The sequence below is a fragment of the Leguminivora glycinivorella genome, chromosome 7 (assembly GCF_023078275.1).
Source record: "Leguminivora glycinivorella isolate SPB_JAAS2020 chromosome 7, LegGlyc_1.1, whole genome shotgun sequence".
Classification (NCBI taxonomy): Eukaryota; Metazoa; Arthropoda; class Insecta; order Lepidoptera; family Tortricidae; genus Leguminivora; species Leguminivora glycinivorella.
In genome coordinates this window covers 17,034,424-17,056,879 of record NC_062977.1, presented here as the reverse complement: position 1 = coordinate 17,056,879, position 22,456 = coordinate 17,034,424, and the positions used below count along the sequence as shown (strand labels likewise).

The following is a 22,456-nucleotide window of genomic DNA, read 5'->3' as shown; positions in this document are numbered from 1 at the left end:
TTTACTTTACATATTTTTATCAGACTTAATAAAATTTTAATTCAAAATGTTCATGTTTCTCGAACAGTTGTCCCTTATGTTTTATTTCTGAATGGTATATAGTACCTACATTACGATACAAGTGCAGAAACTCGTGTCGAATTTTTGACAGCTTGTTTAGGATTTCCTCTCCGCACGTGTATCGTACGATGTTTTTCAGTGCCTACCCTACATATGACCCTTTGAAATTTCGACCTGACAGAAATAGCCTGGTATGCGAACTTGTTCTGAAAAACACCATACATGTAAGAACTGAAATAGTAGGTACATTATTAACATTTGGCATTTTCGCGAGAATAATCACCAAAAATATTTTTTCTAAGGTAGGTAAAATTTATGGTTTTCCTACTCAGAATCACGAGCCCTTTCGATCTGGGGCAAAAAACAAGAGATAAAAAAATGGTCCCGAAATTTTCTATTATTTCGCATACTTTTCACTTTGTAACCGCAGCACAAAGTGTTTGAAAAATGGTAACGAAGTGGGAAAAATTAAGTTTTTTTGCAAATTCAACAAGCTGCAAATTCCACTTCATGCCAATTGAAATTTAAGAAAATTCATCTTTAGGTATGCAAATTCGTCATTTTAACACAACATGCTGCAAATACTTTTTTTTTTGCAAATGCAACATTTCAGAAATTCAACTTCTGGCTGGACACCACCTCAACTCACTGGCACTTCAGATACTACGCGAAGACCAATCAACATAGACTTACATTAGATTATAATTATATTGTCTTCGGTTAGGACGATAGTTATTTATTACTCATGAAATAAAACTAGCTTTTAATGTCGTCGTCGGAAAACATCAGGATATATTTATAAGTAAATTAATTATACGCGATTTAATCTCTTTTCATTCTTAGAAAGAACGTTGAGTTTGCGGTCCCTTCATTGTTACACGGGTCCGAATTAGGGTCCATGTAATGAACGTCCGTGTACCCGTGTTACGTCGTATGTCCAAATTCATGGAATTTAATTTTGAAATGAATATTGCTAATCACAACAATAAATTGCTGTAATATTAAAAAAAAAAGATGATAATTGCTTATTATTAACAATAAATATGGCAGGGATGTAACTTGGCAGGAAGAAGAAGTAATAGCTTGTATAATTAATTAATTATGCAATCATGCGCTTATTGTTATGATTTTTTAATGTAAGGTACAGCGGGGCAAATCTCGACTGGGGGCAAATGTAACTGGTCCATTTTTTTCATGTTTTACAATGCTTGAATTATTAATTAGAGTGTCCACTGGGGGCGATACGGGATTTTGTCACTAAAATACCGGTTGAAAATAAGAATTTTTTGAATTCGAACGCGTGAGACTCAAAAACCGGCCCGCTTATATATGGTAGGCGTGTGCAGTGGATCTATGTAGAACTCATCATCATGTATGTAATAAATAAACGTTTCTTAGAAATAAACAGATTTTTTTTATCATAATATAAAATGGATCAGTTACAATTTCCCCCCAGTCAAGATTTGCCTCTCTGTACCTTACCTGGTACTATGATTATAACAGATATACCCATTTTAGACTAGCGGTCCCGTATGGTATCACTTAAATTCATTTGATTGAATTGATTGAAGTTTGTGTGTCTTGTAATTCGATAAAAGCTACTAACATTACGTACACTTTGTTTTATTGTAAATTATTAATTTTCTGTATTTACATTACAATTAGGGAACAAATCAAATTATTTTATTGAATATTTTTCGATTTGTTTTTTTTTTTTCAAGTAGTCACACTAGTTCACACTACTATATATAAATTATAAATTTAAATAGATATCATACACGAAATAAAAAACGACAGGGCCCACCAGGGGCCACTGGTGGCTGAGCCGGGAATCGAACCCGGGTCTTCAGCTTACGCGGCTAACGTCCTTACCACTAGACCACTCGCCCACCCCCGGGTGGCGCCCCCGGCTATATTTAAATTTTATTTAAATTTATAATTTCTTTATTTACATTAATTATCGCCTAGCCAACTTACTCCGAAGATGGGGTAGGTTAACTAAAAGTCTGGAGTTTAGAAAATCGAATAGATACGTGTTATAATTGCAAATAAATACTTGCGTCAAAAATAAAGGGTTTAGAGACCCGAATAGTTCTTCTATCTGTAACAACAATTATTTTCATTAAATTGATTCAAACATCAAAGATATATGAGCTGAAGCCAAAAGTTAGTCAACTATCCCCGGTCTCCCCTAACCTACTTTTTAGGGTTCCGTAGTCAACTAGGAACCATTATAGTTTCGCCATGTCTGTCTGTCCGTCCGTCCGTCCGTCCGTCCGTCCGTCCGTCCGCGGATAATCTCAGTAACCGTTAGCACTAGAAAGCTGAAATTTGGTACCAATATGTATATCAATCACGCCAACAAAGTGCAAAAATAAAAAATGGAAAAAAAATGTTTTATTAGGGTATCCCCCCTACATGTAAAGTGGGGGCTGATATTTTTTTTATTCCAACCCCAACGTGTGATATATTGTTGGATAGGTATTTAAAAATAAATTAGGGTTTACTAAGATCGTTTTTTGATAATATTAATATTTTCGGAAATAATCGCTCCTAAAGGAAAAAAAGTGCGTCCCCCCCCCCCCCCTCTAACTTTTGAACCATATGTTTAAAAAATATGAAAAAAATCACAAAAGTACATCTTTATAAAGACTTTCTAGGAAAATAATTTTGAACTTGATAGGTTCAGTAGTTTTTGAGAAAAATACGAAAAACTACGGAACCCTACACTGAGCGTGGCCCGACACGCTCTTGGCCGGTTTTTATTAAATGTAGTCTAACATGTCTACCTATTACATATTATTATGTTGAAAAGGTCTGTTTGTTAATAAATAATTATAACAGATTTTTATAGTATTTTCTTACTTTTACCAGGGGCGGCTCACTCCGCGCTTTTATCGCCGCGCTACAAGTACATGTCGGCGGCCGCGAATTCGCGGCCCATTCAGTGGTGACGACTTTCGCGCCGCGCAATAAAATTCAATGTCGCCTGCTCGCGTGCGGTCCGTTTGTTAATGTAGGTAAAAAAATTAGAATGGCGGCATTTTGTGGACATCAAAGGAGTGAGCCTTCTGTACTTGTACTATTATATATTCTGTGCTTTTACCTCTGTGCGAGGCTAGCGGTCTCATATGGTACCAGCAATCATTCCAAAAACCGAAGGTCACACATTTTTTTACTGAAATATTGTTACCTTTAGTCAAATAAACCATAGATATATTTAAAGAACTACAAACATTGGATTTAACAAAAAACACTCACTCAATGGGGCTAAGTATCTTGATTGTGTACACTTATGAGGACACCGTGAATCAATATACATTTTAAATAAAGAATAACGATTAAATGGCGGTATGGTCTCAGTCGTTGGAGGTATACATACAGTACCTGTACAAGATAAAATATACTACTGTGTATAATGTATAATACAAACTATGCCAAGCATAACCAAATAAGGATGTAATTCTGAAAATAAGTGATTGAAATAAACAATTTGGTAGTTATGTTGTTTTATTTTATATGTATTCAAGGAGATGAAGAATACAGGTATGCTATGTGCAAATTTCTTTTTTGATGATTTTTAATTGCAAGAATCCATTTGGCCTCAATGGTCTGGAATCCAATTAAAATCGTAGGCAAGCTCGGGTGCCAAGTAAATGATATTATAAGATTAGGAATAATAGGAATGCATCCTTAAAATTAACGTAACTAAGAAAACACCGTGTAGAATATTCATATGTCTTGAGAGAATCTGTATCTCTCTCAGTTTTTCTCACTCAGAAGGTGGATCTTCAACACATCTCGGGTAGTCCGGCGGTTCCTCTTTCTGCAGCCAAGATGAAAGCGAAACCTTGTCCTGATTGTTGACATTTAACTGAAAGTTTAAAGAAATTTAGTAGGTAGTAAAATCACGCTTTTAAAACAAAGATGTCAAATCAGGTAAACAGCTGAACATAAAAAAATCTCTTTAATCAAACTGAAAGAGAGAGAGCTTTATAACAACAAAAATAGGGTGTGAAATTATTGAGGAATTCGATACGACTGGACGATAATTTCAAGAACAGAGGATTGAGGCCCAAATTAATAAGTAGTTATGACTTATGAATGCTAATTGTTACCAGAACTGGTTTCAGACAATACGTATGTTGTCCCATAAACATAGTAAAAAATCTAGGTATTAGGAACCCTTTTACTCAAAAACTGTCCGTAGTTGAAGCTGTAGACAGATCCTTAGTCATTAACATATTATCTTCATCAATTTTCACAGCTAGGTAGTACCTATCTAGTACGTATAGAGTACCTATCTCTGCTGACATTAGAATCCCCTTAGTCAAAGTCCAATCCATCAGAAAGGTATTAATTTTATTTATTATTTTAAGCCAAGCTCAGTTTAGTCAAGACTAATTTAAAACTGTAAATTAAACATAAACGCACTGGCTAGCTCAAACTAACGTAGGTACAAGGTAAATCAACTGATGATTATTTTATTTTACATTTTGTCAGAGTTTCGTTTCCTTTCAACCCCTTATTTGCTAAGTCTGGCATAGAAACATGAGTAGTTTCATGCGCTCTGCCTACCTCTTTATGGGATACAGGCTGATTGTATGTATATTTGTAAATATTATTTTATGTAAACTTTATTGCACAATTCATTAAAAAAGTACAAAATTCGAACTTATTTACTGACAAGTTTTATGTGATAGATCAGTAAAAAACCTGAAGCTGTAAAAACAACCTAACAAAACCATCATATTTAGAATAAAACTGATGTAATATAAAACAAAATTAAAGTTTTTGAAATATAGAACGTTAACTAAGGTTTTTTAGCAAAGTTATTTTTTAATCTTTAGTATAGTATGATTTAGGGGAGTGTACAAGTTTGTAATGGGGTGGCAACGCGCATGTGATACTCTTTGAGTTGCAGGCGTCCATAGGTTACGGTAACCGCTTTCCATCAGGCGGACCGTATGCTTGTTTGCCACCGACATAGTATAAAAAAAAATTAAAAAAACCTAAATTATTTAGTTAAATTGATAACCAAGGTACAAATTTTGTTTAGTTTTTTTTTATATTGTGAGATGTGTATCATAACCTAGAGGAACTACACTGTTCAGTTTTATAAATAGTGGCTAAAAATTAGTGGAAATTAATATATGAAATAAAAGTTTATCATAATACAGACTTAGGTATACACCTACGCTTACTTTGTACCTTATGCTCGTTTAGCATGTCGTGTACTGGATATAATGAACTAATAAATATTATGCATTATTTGTATAAAATCCTTTAACTGATGGTATCTGAAATAAAAACTTAGGTACACAGTAAATATAGACTAACTTAAAAATAACCAAATAATCCACCAAAATGAATTCCCACGGGAAGTACGAGTAATTAGTCAACTATGCCTATTACATCAATATTACTCGCTAAATTCTATGGCCAAGGAATGGACCAAGCCTAGGGTTTCCTAGTACTATCGAAGAGGACCTTCTTTATATATTATCTGAAGTAACTCTCTAACTTCACCATACCAGTCCAGTCTACTACATATTAGTAATGATCAATCCTTCTAAGTAGTACTAGTACCTATCAAATATACCAGAAGCGATGTTATGCCTTATCGTATACTCCTTATGCTAAGAAATTATGATGGTTACACGTCGTCCTGTAGAAACAAACCCATTCGTTGTTTGTGAAATTTCTTAAAAATATTTATTAACATGTAAATATTTGTCTCTTAACTATTTAAAAACGCACTATAGAATAAATAGCTTTTTGGTTTTTCACCGGGCAAGTTGCCCAGAGATTCCTTGTACTTACTTACTTACTTTTACAGACATGATTTATGTTTTGAAGTTTTAATTATCAATTTGTAGTTATGAAGATGACGGTTAATGCAGTACAAGGATATTTTCCATACCATCTTCGATTCCTATTTCTATATACCTCTATATAGAAAAAAATGGAGTAGGTATATATAATTGGTCGCTTATCTACCTAACAAATAAATAAAAAGTGGTAACGGTTCGGGAATCAGCAGATATCACATACGTCAGTATATCACAGGTCGATATTCAAGTCTCTACACTTTTTATTGCATTTTTCTAAACACTCTCTCATCCGTCACTATCCGATGACATCACGGCGCTTTTTAGTGGCAAGGACGAACCTGTTTAGTCGGACCTGATTACAGTCTTCTAATCACATGTAAAAGCTACCACATAAGTACCATTCTTTAACACATGAGCTTCTTCTACTCCATGCTTTTAACATTGTGCTTAAAACTATAAACTTAAAACTATACATAAATACATACAACATACATACAATCACGCCTGTATCCCATGAAGGGGTAGGCAGAGCACATAAAACTACTCAACTCCTCTACTTAAAACTATGTGTATATTAAAAGACGTAGTACCTTGAAGTTTCTGGGCCTTATAGTATTGTTCGAAAATAAATGAATATTCTATTTCGGAACACCTGAACCTTGCAAAAAAAAATTATCGGATTATCAAATGAAAGTAAGAAAACTAATTAACGTTTGCCTCCTAGATAGTTATGATTACCAAGACCTGTTCTCTGTCAAAAGAAAAAGGTACCCGTTCTAAATGTCTGCTTGTGTATTCGTGTAGTCCCGGCAGTGCTAAGTTGCCGAGGTACCGAACCCGTCCTTTACAGAATGATTTACATTCCTCACTGTTATAAAATTAAAAACGCATCCATTCTACTGTACGTAGAAAGCAAACTGGACTGTACTTAGAATCCGTGAATCCGGACATATTAAACTTGGGTACCCGGACCTTGATAACACGGACCTAGCCACAAATCCGGATTTATATAACACTACATAAAAGCGAGCCAGGCACCTCATACACGAAACGCACATGCGACTGCGATCGATACTGAAGAAATAATAAACTTTAATGTTTAGAGACACATGAAATGATGACGACCGGTCTGGCCTAGCGCGTAGTGACCCTGCTACGCCGCGGTCCCGGGTTCGAATCCCGATAAGGGCATTTATTTGTGTAATGAACACAGATATTTGTTCCTGAGTCATGGATGTTTTCTATGTATATATTTATATAATTAAGTATATCGTCGTCGCCAAGCACCCATAGTACAAGCTTTGCTTAGTTTGGGGCCAGGTTGATCTGTGTAAGGTATCCCCCAATATTTATTATTTATTTATTTATTTACATACACACAAACGCATAAATGAGCAAATCCCTAACATGAGCTATGTGTCACTGAAGGGCTCCTAATCGGATCATCATCAGCAGTCCTTTCATCAATCTCATAACACGAGCTATGCGTTTTTGAGGAGTTCCGTTCTGATCATCATCAGTTCCACTTCGTCAAATGTAAGTCCTTGCCCTTATTCATAATCCAAAACATTAGAGAGACTTTGGTGATAATACAAAAGTCACTACAAGTGTGCCGTTCAAATTTGAGAAGTTCCCTTGATCTTTCATGGATTGGTATCCAAAAGAGATCACCAAAACTCCAGCATGATCGAAATCTGACTTGAAACCTCAAAGTGCTTAAAAAACTTAACTCGTTAAATTCGTCGTTGAAGAGTTCCGCTCTGATCATCATAAACTGTTCCACTTCACCATATGTGACTGTTTTGAATGGAAATGCATGATGTTCTAATAAAACACAAAAATCACTATACACCGTGTTTCACTTAACACTAAAAACCTGAAAACCGTTTGTTCAGAATCGAGAGTAGAATCGATTGAGCTATATCTTGATGGGGGTAATATTTTTTGTTTTAATTTGTATTATTAGTTATTGTTTACGTGCCCATTCTACAAATTCGTAATACAACATTGTGCATATCATATTGCTAGAGGTTGTATACCTTTTTCAGTATTTAGGGGTATTAATACTGGCTGGTTACTTGGACGATTATTTTTTCCGCTACGAGTTTGACGTTGTGCGTCACTTTAATTTTAAAGTTTATCATAAGTCATAACAAATTGAACTCTTGCCTAATTACAACCTTGTCATTTTGAACGTTAGGTTTAAATTTGCTTGCTGCGTCACCTGTCCAATTTGAAGTTTACTGTGACACAGTTTAACGTGCTTTACAGTGACATAGCTGTCTATTGGTAAACCTTATGTCGTTGCAGTAACGTACACAATTAATCAGTTTTAAGGTTTACGATGGTAGCTAGCAATTATTTTATTGAGTGTAGAGTTAAAAGTCGAGTAGAGCTGCACAGAAAATTAAATATTCAATTTAAAAAAATAATAATCATCAAATTAAAAAATGAATATTCTAGATACGTTTAAAAAAATAAAAATCAGTTGGGGTGTCTGAGCTTTTGAGTGATACCGGAAACACGGTGTATATTATGCGCCTTTCAGACTTTAGGAGTTTTTTCGATTTCTCCAGAATCCAATTATCAGAACTGGCTTTCAATAATATGTACATACACTAAAAAAAAATCGAAACCTGTCTACTTAGTAACAAACATCAAAAATTACACACGAATTGATAAATGATAACCTCCTCGAAATTTGGAAGTTGGTTAAAAACACAAGTTTTTAAAATTGATAATTAAAACTAGGTACCTTATATTATTTAAATTACCTTTTACAATTTTTTTTATACCACGTCGGCGGCAGGTAAGAGGAAAAGAGGTCACCGGAAATTATGGACACCTGCAACTCAAGGGGTGTCACATGCGCGTTGCCGACCCATTAGAAACTAAGGACACTCCTTTTTGAAGAATCCATACTGTAGTTCATCGGAAATACCAAAACTATGCTTTATTTCGTGCTACCCTAATAAGGAATTCTGGTAGTGATCGCATACATCGATAAGACCGCCTGTTGCTGCCTTTATTTTCAATGTAATTCTGTTATTAAATTTGTAAACCTGTTATCTTTGTGGGGCAATAAAGAAGATTAACTTATTTACTTACTTAAAAAGTAAAGTAGTGTGTAAGTGCGTTTTCACATTATCCGATCCGATATCGGATGTAGGAAAGATTTCAAAATAAAAAAATCAAAGATGGTGGCGTAAATATACGGGACATGGGATGGGTCCGACATCCGATATCGGAACGGATGATGTGAAAACGCACTAAGAGAAACTATGTAAGAGACATAGAGTCATCGAGTATTTTGCCGAACACGCAGAAAATAGACGGGCCGAACCGCACCAGAAAGGTTCCTTTTGTGCCTATGTTTGGTATGAAACCCTAAAAAAGAGAAAGCCAATTCTTAGGTTTATTTTACAGTTCTGGATTAAGCTTGAGTCTAGCTATATATAAACAATAATAATAACATTTGTCGGACACTATCCCGGTGAGTCACTCGGGCACATTGCACAGACATGACCTCATAACTAGGATAATTCCAGCAGTTAGTATTTTCCATACAATCTTGTGGACCGCGAAGTACCGTACTACAAGTAGGTACTTACCTGCGCCAGTTCTCGAAAATGGTCGAGATACTTGGTTGATTCGACGATCATCGTCGTTTCGGCGAACGATCTCATAGGCAAAAGTGAGCGACACTCGCTAGGGGTGAGATGCAGAAGGCGGTACTCCTGTACACGGCGCGTAGGTCGGTCACCTTGGGCCCTGCCTGCCCCGCTGCTGGATGTATTTAAAAAATAACCATGTACCTGGAGTCTGTCTTTTCCCTTTCTTATACCATTGTTTTTGTATCTTTTGTATTTTTAGCATAAGCTACAGAAAATATTTTGACATACCAACGTCAACGAGTTTTAATCACAGACAACCGCAGAACAGAAAGATCACTGCACAGACCATACAGGTTGTTTGATAGCGAAGTACGTACTAAGTAGAAAATATCAAAGAATTATAGCAGAGAACGACATAATTACTTATGTTTTAATAGCCAAGCCTAAACGGCAGATTTAACATTTTAAAATTGTACTGAAACACATCCAACTTATCAGTAGGTACGTATAAAACCATGAGTCGTTTATGTAAATGGCCTTGGAGATGATGAAATGAGAAAATGAGCCAAATAAATATCTGTAAGTACTCCTCACACTAATAAATACCCTTGGCGGGATTCGAACAAGGGACATCAGCTTTAGCAGGCCGGCAGGGCCAGTCCAATCCAATATGTACAAGGATTTCACTCCAGAGTTGTGGGTTCAAATCCCGTTGCGTGGCCAACCAACTTAAACATTGTAATTTTTTTTATTGCAATATCTATTCTTATTTTTCAATGAATGTATTTTTTTATTTTTGTTTTATTTTATTTCACTTATAATTGTGTAAATTATGTACAACACACAAAACAACATTGTATACATTAGGTTAGGCTCCCTCAGAAAAGGTTTTCTTCATTTGAAGATGAATTAATATTAATTTCTTTATTTTATAATTTATTTGGTATAATAAGAAAGAAAAAAAAACAAAAAGTAGAAATTTCGAAATAAAATGGAAAAAAATCACCTAGAAGTTAGCATATTTAGCTGATGGCTGGTACCACAGGGCCACGGACACATTATCGTTCCTGTCGAAATTTCATAGCATCTTGTAACTCAAATAGTATAGAGTTTGACGTAGCTTTGGCAATACGCACACATGCGTATATATAATAAATATACAAAATGAACGTAGTTTATGGAAAAGGATCTAACCCACAAACATTGCCAATAGAATTTAAACTTTCTGACAATAACAATAGTCATTCATTTCAATGGCAATTTTATGGAGATAAATCCTTTTCGCTAAACTACGTCCAAATTTTCGTAATTATAAATTGTCAAAAACGCTGCGCGATTTGACATAGGTCTTGCCTCCTCGAGGCCCGCCGGCCGTCTGACATTTTTGACAATAAGGACACATGTATACGATTGACGTATGAAAGAAAGAGAAACGAAACCGCATAAAATGGCCGTTTTCTGTTGAATTCATGATATCGTAAATGATGATAAATCTTTGTATATACGATAATAAAAAATATTTCCTTCTACGAGAGACTAGATAATTTGGAAACCTTCACTTTAAAGTAGGTTAGACTGATTAAAGTTGCATATTTTTTTCACAATGTTAGTTAAACGAAAAATTAAGGCCTTACTTTGGATTAAATTTCTATCGAGAAAATTGTAAGCATTCGTGTTTCGAGCTGTACAAAAATTTCAATCATATAGTCAAGATATACATATCCAAAAATCAGATCTCTAGGTTTCCGGGGCTAAGCACACCAGTGAATCTAAAATCCTAATATTTATCGATGCATGGCCTTAATAGACGCCCCTTTGATAGAATTTTATATCGTCGGAGTAATGTTATGAAAAACATTTTTATGCTTATTAGCACAACTCCACTACCATAAATGAGAGGAATGACGTACTTAGAAATGGCGGGTACCCGAAAACAAAGGAAAGTAAATCGCATAATTGACTTAGTTTTTTTCAGTATAGACATGTTTGTTTTCCCGCACTAGTTCGCAAAGTAGTACCTACATTTCTTGTCTGGTCAAAACTTCAAACGTACTGAAAAACGTCGTACAACACACATACATACATGCAAAGAAGAAATTCGTAACTCGTGTCGTATAGTAATATATGAATGTTCTTTTAACTAGCTCAAAGGCGTCTATTTACCGGACAGATGCGGTAAATCGGAAGCGCGAAGGCAGGGCAATGTCATCAGGTCACCGTCCATTAGACGGATTTATTGCATCTTGCTCAAATTGGGTCAAGGGAATGCAATGCCTATAGAAAACTATATAAAATTGATTTCGTTTTGCCATACATACTATCAAAGACATATGTAACTCCGTATAGACGTAGACGGATAAAGTCTAAGAAAAAAACGTACCTCAAAGCCATAGAAAAAAGATACGGTGGCCCAGATGGCGTTACACCTTTGGGGAACGCTCGGCTAGATGGCGCTAATATTAATATTTGACATTTTAATACATATCAAGCTAAGAAGATGAGCCAAATTGTCAAAACTGAGGTTCAAAGTTCTAAGCTTGTGTCGAGAGATGGCAGTATATGCACTGTGATTATACATATTACTTTGACAGTAACTCTCTATAATACTCGATCCTCTTTGATACTATTTATGATGAATTAACATTAACACTTTTTTGGCAACAAGAATATTCAAGTACCTAAGTGTAACACAACGTAAATGGGTATTTATTCGGAGATGAATGACCTCAAACAAGTAATTAATTTAATCGAAATTTTAATTTCCGGTGGAATGAGCAAAAAGTCTGGATTGTTTAATGTTTTTATTGCTAAAAAGAATAAACGCCAAACGACCCGTTAGCATAACGTCTGGTTTTAAAATGCTTAAGTGTCTTGAGAATTCAAACCTTCTCGCACTGTTAATAAGAACTGTTACATATTTATTATAAACCATGACGTCCATGACACATTATATTTCCGGACGTTTTGCTACTGTATCGTTCTGTGTTGACGTCAATTAACTAACTTCACTTTTGACTTTTTAGATATGCTAATCATACGGACTATGTATATTTCCAGACGTTTGGCTACTCATTCATTCTAAGTCTTAGCCATCCAGTTAAATTAACTTTTTGCTGATTGAGTATTCTACTTTCAAGTCATCCCAGCTGAATTGACTTTATGCTGACTGTATATTTACATTTTCTGACATCTAGCCGAAATAGTCGTTTAGCGATAAGATAAACTTGATAGTGACCCGGTGGAATTGACGGTTCGCAAATATGCGCTAAAAACAAGAATATTTATTACCTTATCGAATCGTTATGAGATTATCCTTACCTTAAGTGCGTTTTCACATTATCCGATCCGATATCGGATGTAGGACCGATATCCCATACATTACAGGTGCCATCTTGGATCTATTCCATTGAAATCCTTCCGACATCCGATATCGGATCGGATAATGTGAAAATGGACTAACGCGGCTATGGCAATCTCAAATGTGTGTGCATCATGTGGGAGGTCTTGCATTACCCATCGCAGTATGTATGTCCGATTTCAACTATGAACATACTGTGGGCCTAGTGAAAAAGGCTATAACTCAAATTGACTCGGTGAAAAAGGGCACAAGTCACTAAGTTCACCTCGGACTTGTGACCTTTTTCACCGAGTCAATTTGAGTTATACCCTTTTTCACTAGGACCACAGTATTTATCCTTACCTTAGCGCAGCTGTGGCAGTCTCAAACTTGTTCCCCTGAATGTACCGAAGGATGCCCTCGAAGGTAGGCCTTTTCTTAGGGTCCACGTCCCAGCATTGCATCATGAGCATGTAAACATCTGGAGGGCAGGCCGTAGGCGCCGCTAACCGTTGTCCGTCTCGCATTATCCGTCGCAGTATTTCCGATCCGTTTAAATCTAAAACAAATTGGTTTGTGAATATTTTTAGAGACTACGTAAAATTGTAGTTTTATAATGAACTAGCTTTTGCCCGTGGCTTCGCGTTAGAAAGAGACAAAAAGTATCCTATGTCTCTCTCCATCCCTTCAACTATCTCCACTTAAAAAATCACGTCAATTCGTCGCTCCGTTTTGCCGTGAAAGACGGACAAACAAACAGACACACACACTTTCACATTTATAATATTAGTATGGATGTTCAGTATTTACAAACATTATAATCAATATTATCTGTACTATTAGAAAATCACAAGAAATAATCGCGTGATGGCCATCTCGAGTAGGTAAGATGTCCGCTCGGCTCGGCTAGATACATATTTGTCTCTTAATTTTCTGCGTAAAAACCTGGAGAGGTCTCATTCTAACAATTTTTTTAGACAAATTAACTGTATTCACGTTTTGACACGGGGCCAGACATTTTGTAAATATGCACTAGTAATAAATATACTCTCCGCAGGTGTTACTTCTGAAGGTAGACTAATACTGCACTGCCAATATAATCCAGGTCGAATTCAGCCATGATCTAAATAGTTGAATAACACTTAAATTAGCCTCTCTTAGCGAATGACCTACAATCAGGCTCTAATCTCTTGACATTTGTCCCTAACACCACAGTATAATAAAAAGAGTACTATCGTACAGTATGGCCACTCCCTCTCCCCGCTGAAACCACCCACCCCACCCCTATCGGTTACCTCACAGTTACCGCCTGTCAAAAACGCGAACAGTCAACCTGTCATATCTCACTCATACAAGCATGGTACCCGTTCACCTACACGAGCTTAGAATGTGTGCTAGGAACGCGCCTCTTTCATATATTTGATCGCCAGTGTCAGAGATGTGCTAACACTGCACTGGCAAGTCGTCATACTTTTCCGATAAGACTTATTAATGATACTAGTGACCTACTATTGGACTGCTAGGTCTGCTAGTTACGGGCGAAGTTCGTGCTGTCAATTTCAAATCAACAAATTATATCTAGGATTATTAATCCATACTAATATTATAAGTGGGAAAGTGTGTGTGTCTGTTTGTTTGTCCGTCTTTCACGGTAAAACAAAGCGACGTATTGACGTGATGTTTTTAGTGGAGATAGTTGAAGGGATGGAGAGTGACATAGGCTACTTTTTGTCTCTTTATAATCCCCCACTTCCCTAAAATGAGGGTTGCGAGTTTGTATGGAGCATTCCACAATTTTCGAATTTAACGCGAGCGAAGCCGCGGGAAAAAACTAGTCAATTATAAAGACTGTTAGTAAAGCCTGACCAGGCAGGCAATTATGGTCGCGCGATAAATGATAAAACATCTGGCCGTCCCTATCGCACTTACTAATAGTGCGATAGGGACGGCCTGATATTTTATCGTCTATCGCGCGACCATGCTACCCGTGCAGATATACATATACGACCGCGCGCCATCTTGCGGAATATCATTAGAACTATTTTCTTCATACTATACTGACCTGGCAGCCCATACATCAGAATAACAGCGACCTCCTGACAATCCATACTAATATTATAAATGGGAAAGTGTGTGTGTCTGTTTGTTTGTCCGTTCTTCACGGCAAAACGGAGGGACGAATTGACGTGATCTTTTATGTGGAGATAGTTGAAGGGATGGAGAGTGACATGGGCTACTTTTCGTCTCTTTCTAACGCGAGCGAAGCCGCGGGCAAAAACTAGTAGTCATATATTTCGTGCCAGACTTTAACAAAATCGTCACTAACTCTAGCCCCCTATAGTATTTTCCTCCTCTATTATAGCCTATACAAAATATAGATAAGTATTTCAAATCGCAGTTTTCCTACCATTTCTTGAAGAGAACGCATAGACCCACTTCTTTTAGCCATGCTCGTGCCTTGTAGTGTAGTGTAGGCGACTTAAGCTAGGAACATACTACGCGGACGTCCGTCGTAAATCGACCGCGGACGGGAATCTGGGCAATGAAATTACACATAACCGTGCAAACTATCGGTCGTCGGACGTGGCCGTGGTCTTGAGCGCATGGACGTCCGATCGAAATCTGGCTCGCTGGATGTTTTGTTCCGTGCACACTGATCGGTCGCGGTCGCGGTCGATTTACGACGGACGTCCGCGTAGTATGTTCCTAGCTTTACTCGTACATAGGTAATTATAATATTACCATCATTTTCAAGTTCATTATTTGTGGGTATCTAAGGAGTGCCTCCCTGCGCCTTTATTTATTCAAGCTTTCATCATCTATTCATGGAATTCATGGGTTCGTTATTCTACCTATCCATTTTATCGTAAAACCTTATCGTAATGTTTTCTTTATACGCATACCCGGCATACCGTATCAGTTTTACTATTTCAATACATATAGGCCATCTTTTACTTTTTGATAATGAGTCGACTCCATTGGATTGTATAAAAAATGTTAGCATAGAATTCATTGCCTATTCTAGTTTACTAAAATCTCCCTACTATGGTTTTTCCCACAGCTAATAAAACCGGCCAAGAGCGTGTCGGGCCACGCTCAGTGTAGGGTTCCGTAGTGTTCCGTATTTTTCTCAAAAACTACTAAACCTATCAAGTTCAAAACAATTTTCCTAGAAAGTCTTTATAAAGCTCTACTTTTGTGATTTTTTTCAAATTTTTTAAACATATGGTTCAAAAGTTAGAGGGCACTTTTTGAAGCACTTTTTTTCCTTTAGGAGCGATTATTTCCGAAAATATTAATATTATCAAAAAACGATCTTAGTAAACCGTTATTCATTTTTAAATACCTATACATATTGGTACCAAATTTCAGCTTTCTAGTGCTAACGGTTACTGAGATTATCCGCGGACGGACGGACGGACGGACGGACGGACGGACAGACAGACATGGCGAAACTATAAGGGTTTCTAGTTGACTACGGAACCCTAAAAAGTAGCATATTTCCGTCCCTCAACCTTCCCATGCCCAACCCATAATAAAAATCTTTTAATTAAAGTAATTAACACTCAGGAATTTCGGTCCAACCCAGATTATACATGTATGTAATTTAATTAAGAAATAATTCGTAGATGATCGGTATTAATAGAGCATTGTTTTTTAATTTAATAGGTACCTCCCTACTAATTACCTCTTATAGGAAACGGCATGTACCTTACTAAGGCTCTAATATGTACGTAAGTGAACTGACATCGCGAATTAGGGTGCTTTCGGGTAATTTCGAAAGGGGAATCTTGATATGATAAACATAATGGTGATTTTTATGTGACTTTCGAAATTAGACGGCTTTCGAAATTACCCCAATGCACATATATATTTGACGTGCCTAAAGTTGCAATTAGTGCGCCCTAGTAAAAAATGAGTTTACTTCAGAATAAGATTCTAAAAGTCTGTTTATGCCTAGACACTCGGAGGCGCACGACTGAATTTAGACGTTAATTTCGTCGTACGGGCATTTCGTAATTCGCTCTTCAAGTTGTAACTTGTAGCCTAAGTTACAACTCATCACATCAGCGTCAGATAGAAGTTTCAACTTACCAATCCACGGCTCCTCTCCAAAGGAATACATCTCCCATAAGGCCACGGCGAACATCCACACATCAGACGCATGTGAGAACTGTTTATGCCGTAAGGACTCGGGTGCACACCAAGGGAACGGTACTTTTCTTCTTTCACTCATCACGTAGAACTCGTCGGCATCGGATAGTGCTCGCATTAGTCCGAAATCGCCGATTTTTACCTAAAATTGGGGAATATTTTTAAACTTGAAGCTACACAACGAGAAAGTAATGTAAACTTTTTCTTACGGTAGAAGTCAAATATTTACATTTCTCCCTTTTGACAGTGTAAAAAAACCTTTGACGACGCCTGTACAACTCATTGTTTTGACCTATTAAAAGATGTCCCAGTGGTAATAATAATTCGAAAACATTTTTAAACCCATCAATAGGTAATACGTCGGTTTGGTGCATAGTATAGTGTATACTTTCACAATGTAATCAGAAGCATAGTGACGTAACATGCTCATCAAGACAACGTCATGCAGTCGACATGTTATTAGATGATCGCACAGTGCAACTATTTTAAGGCCGAATAGCTTCGCCGAAAATTTTCTTGTGTCCATACTGTCCCGCAGCAAAGACCTCCCTCAAATTCCTCCACATATCCCTATCCCCTAAAGTTTGTCAAAGGAGTCAAGCTTGTCGCGCCATTTCTGGCGAGATCTGCCGTAATGCCTTACTATTTGTGGTGGCTAAAATTTTCAAACAAACGAAAAGATGATTTTTCTCTAGCACAGTCTACAGTCATGTTCACCTCTGGAGGCTACCCGAAAACCTCGCATAAAAACTTCTAGTAGTCCTTTCTAACACTAAGTTAGAAGCACCCGACGGTCTAGACAAGCGCGGATCCAGCTTCGTGCCCAGGGGGGGGTCACGTGGTAAAGGCTCAGGCCCCAGAGGGGGGGTCACGTGGTCTATTTGTATGGCCAACCTGGGCTCCAGGGGGGGGTCATGACCCCCATGACCCCCCCCCCTGGATCCGCGCATGGGTCTAGGACAACTCGAGTAGGTACTCACGCGAGAGTCTCTAGCGTGACTTCAAGTAGTTCAAGTACGGACTCGCGCGAAAGAGCTAGACGGGTTTTGCTAAACCTAAAGTGAACTACATATTTCTAGTTTTACTATTACTCCCCACTTTCGAACTTATCTTACTTTTTACATAATGAATATTTATTTTTTTACTTTTATGCAGAGTATTGAGATCAACAGACACAAAATCACCTACCTGGTATTCAAATAAACCGTTTAACGTGTGTATAAACATATGTATGTTTGTATTGATATTCAAATGAGCGTGGTCGACAATGAACGCAATAATCCGAGAGAAGTGTGAGTGGTCAGATAAAATAAATCTACATAATCCCATTTAGGGTGGCAACCCTCCATTTGTCCGGTGACAATTTGAAGGTCATTGTTCTGTGATTTGTATTAACTACAGGCGAAATCATACATATACGAGTATGTTTCTAATGTTCTACAACACAAGGTGAAACTGTTTGGATTATACCGCCTATAAGCATGACATAGTGACGTAATATGGATGCTGATAAGCAACAATGTGTCAACCCACACGCCAACCATTTTGAGAAAATGGCGTCTAAAGATTTTTTCTCATTTTTTTGTGTTTCTCTTAAAAAAAATGTTTTTATATAGATTGTTGTGTTTTTCAGCTATAATACGTTCAGTAGTAGTGATTATTGTAGCTTAATTTCAAAACAAACTTCAATTTGACGAAATAATGCCCTTTTCTTTTATTGCGAATTGTTCGACGACGTCAAACTTTTTCAAGACTGTGTTATGATACTTAACCCACTTTTGCTAATTGTTTAAAAATATCTATGAGTCTTAAATAAACATGTTAAAGCACATAAATTGTTGTTGTAAAATACTCTACCTATGCATATTTTTAACTTTATAAGTGTTAAGTAAGATATCAGTCATGGTCACTTATGTTATTAGGTATGTAGGAATCAATACATTATTTATTAATCAAACCTTTTAATGATTTTTCTGCTCCCGAACTGTTATTTTTCATTAACAGGATTGTGCGTATCGAAAAAACTGAAAACGCATTGTTTGGTTCTGTAATCATGGCAACGCATTGCATTAACGATACTGCGTGCGTGCGCGGGAAGGCTTTGGGCAGCTGAGCTGACAGTGCAAACCTTTGCAATACAGGAAACAGTGTGAATTTCGCGAGAATTATTTAAAAAAACTATTAAAAACTAAGTGCATGGTCGTTGTAAAAGTATTGTATGCAATGGTGTTTAACTGACTCCAAAATACTCGTGGAAAGTACGCCACTCATATTTCTTGACCTCCTTTAAATGCCAGTTGAATAAAATACTACAAATTAACTATTAGAGTAATGATAATTTCTAGACACATATTTATCTGTGCTTTTTCAACAAAAAATCGTTACAAAAACCAAATAATCATCTTTAAAAAAAATAAACTACTTATCTAAAATATACAACAAAATATTTTTTTACGCTAAGAAATAGACTAAGTCATTTAAATTATGAATAACTCATGACTTGTACAAGAACAAAACATAAAATATCTTTAACAAAATAATAAACTACCATTCAGTAAGTATTCAAAAATTTAAACAATATTTTTATGCATACATTAACACGTCTTAATGTAATTAGTAATTATAAAAAAATAGTAGCTTATATTAGATTTTTATATAAACACGTACTTGTAAAAAATTTTTGCAAATTATAATAACGAATATGTATATTCATGACTTAAAATGTTCAATTTCGTACTGAATTTACCATTCATGTGCAAAAATATACTAATGGACTAAGTCATAACTTATTCAAACATAAATTAATATGAACAGTTATATTTTACAATATAGTGTCATGGTACTTACAACAAAAACGAACAATTTATGACCCGAATATAATTTAACAATAATGACTTATGTTTTATAACACGGGTCGTAGCATAAAGCAACGAATAAAATATCATTTTGCAATAATCATTCAAGTCTCATAGTGGGTAACTATGTCATTTTTTGCGTTTTGCAAGAATGAGTCAAGTGTAAAAAAATCGTTGAGTCAACCCTCATAACACATTATTGTAATTTAAATATGTCTTCTGCCAATTACTATAATAAGTTAAGGTTCTTGACACATTAATGCAAAACAGGCAACACACGATAAAGGATTTGTGTTAACCTATTTTTTTACTTTTGGGATAGTGAAAATTTTCAAAATGAAAAGGTCATTTTTGCAAATAGAAGTTTAAAAATCCAGCTATAACATGGCATTAAAATCTCATTTTTTTAGTTTTTGTGGGTTGACACATTATTGCTTATCACCATCCATATAGGACTTAATAGAAACAAAAACATCCTTGCAAATAATAAACACTGTTCAGTTATGTACTAAGTACCACATTTGACTGCTTTACTTTTTCTATAATTGCACAAATTTCAAAGCTAAACAGAATTATATTAGAAGTAAGAACCTACAGTTGCTGAAGTCACACAAAACCATCATAACAAGAATAAATGAAAACAAGGTATACCTACATCTTAACTAAACTTTTATCTAAACAACAAATTAAAAACAATACATTTTTGGAAGTTGCTTTAAAAATCTAATCTACTTAATAAAAATTCAACACTTACCAGATCTAGTCTGCTGAGCAGAATATTTCTACATGCCAAGTCTCTATGTAAAAACCGACTTTTTTCTAAATAAGCCATGCCTCCTGCCACTTGCTCCGACCATTTTGATATAAACTTCAGTGAGACTCTTCCATTCTGCGCTCTTATGTAGTCTAGTAAAGCACCCATAGGGGCCAACTCGCACACCATCATCAATGGATGGAACACAACACCGTGTAATTTAATAAGATTATTATGATTCAACTGATGCATGGCTTCGACTTCTCGTCGGAAGTCATCATAGACACCGGTCTGAGAAAAGACATCATTCCTCAAAACTTTGACGGCAACTGCCACTGTCTTTCCTGAGTCCGGCATTTGCCATTCTCCTTTTCTTACTACACCAAATGAACCACTTCCTAATTCGGTTTGAAGCCTGAAAAACAATATTATTAAGTTTTTTGCCAAATTTAAAACCATTAATATAATAAATAAACTATAATAAATATACTATTAAAAAAAAAAAAAAAACTATAATCTAGAAACAAAAATGTAGTACTCTCACCATCCTGACAGACAAAATCATAGGCTTCTTAGTAATTATGGAGAGAAATGAGACTTACGTAATGTCTTGTTCTAATATAATACATGTTGACCGTCCAGAAACTACAGCGGGTGTTACCGGTGCCAAACCAGCTTTTTCCTTAGCCACTGAATTTGAAGTGGTCCCAAATATTTTTGTCCAAAACTTCTGAATCCATAATTTCTGCTTCCTTTTTCTTACTTCTTCTAATAACCTGCGCACTGCAGGCTTAGCGATACCAATTTGTTCCAAATCATCTTCATGTACATAATCAAAGTGGGCTAACCTTGTTATCTAGAACAAATGTAAGAAAAAAAACTTTTGTCACATCTATTGAGATAAAAAATGCTCAACCTTGACTACTATGCATTGATGGTGTTGCGAAAGGTCAACTGCATGTTTTGCAATAAACTGGCCCTATTCACCATTAATCCATTTGACTTAAGTTTTGGTAACTTATGTTTCATGTTTATTTTACAAATAAAAACAAACTACTTTACTTACAGGATATGGCAAAATGCCAAATAATGTGTTACTTGCATTTGCAAAAAAAAAGAGCAGAGTTATTTAACCACAAAGTTCAGAAAGTCTCTGACAAAATTAATATGTACATAACTGGAATTACAGACAAGGTCCTAGAGGTAATAAATAATAATGTTATGTTTACCTGAAGTTGATCCCTAATTGGTAAATAAAACTGTTCCAATTGAACACTTCGTAAAGTCTCTCGCAGCCAATCTGTGGTGTCCGGGTCCATTCTGCAAGCTCAGCGTAGGTGACGCTGGTTCAATTCCTCATGTGTATTCAGTCAGGAACATTTGAACACATCAAGCAGGAAGTTAGAATCGAGAAGGAAGCATTTAGCGTCGAACAGGTTTAACAAGGGAAGATCACTTAAATAAACTAGGGATTGATCACTTATAAAGCACCACATTCGTGTTTAAAAACAGAATAAATACAATTAATAGCACATTCTGAAAATAATTCACTGTACACACATATTTCTCCAGGTAAAGGAATCTTGCAACACGAAACTGAGACTGAGTTGTTGAGGTGAGGAGGCGGAGCGGAGGCGGAGAAACATCAAATGTCAAAATCAAATCGATCAGTTGCGAGCGTTTGAGGTATATAAAAAAACGCTCAATGTTGTCGGTGTTTTGTTTGATAAATAAAACAATAGTAAACAAGCAATTATTTAATGGAAATAAGTATATTCAATTGAGAAAATAAGTTTTGATGACGGAAATAGTCAAACAATGTTGCTGGAATAGCTTCTCACTTGACA

At 36.0% G+C, this 22,456-nt stretch overlaps 1 protein-coding gene across 1 annotated transcript in view; it reads right to left on the bottom strand.

Annotated features, from left to right (window-relative positions):
- Positions 1–22,216, bottom strand: part of LOC125227959 (activated Cdc42 kinase Ack) — a 55,722-nt gene extending 33,506 nt beyond the window's left edge. The window contains exons 1-5 of the mRNA XM_048132377.1: positions 21,839–22,216; positions 21,212–21,465; positions 20,610–21,024; positions 16,941–17,142; positions 13,209–13,404 (exon numbers count right to left, since the gene is read on the bottom strand). Coding sequence (XP_047988334.1) covers positions 13,209–13,404; positions 16,941–17,142; positions 20,610–21,024; positions 21,212–21,465; positions 21,839–21,928 — 1,157 coding nt within the window. The 5' untranslated portion in view covers positions 21,929–22,216. The remainder of the gene's footprint in view (positions 1–13,208; positions 13,405–16,940; positions 17,143–20,609; positions 21,025–21,211; positions 21,466–21,838) is intronic.
- Positions 22,217–22,456: the final 240 nt, after the last annotated feature.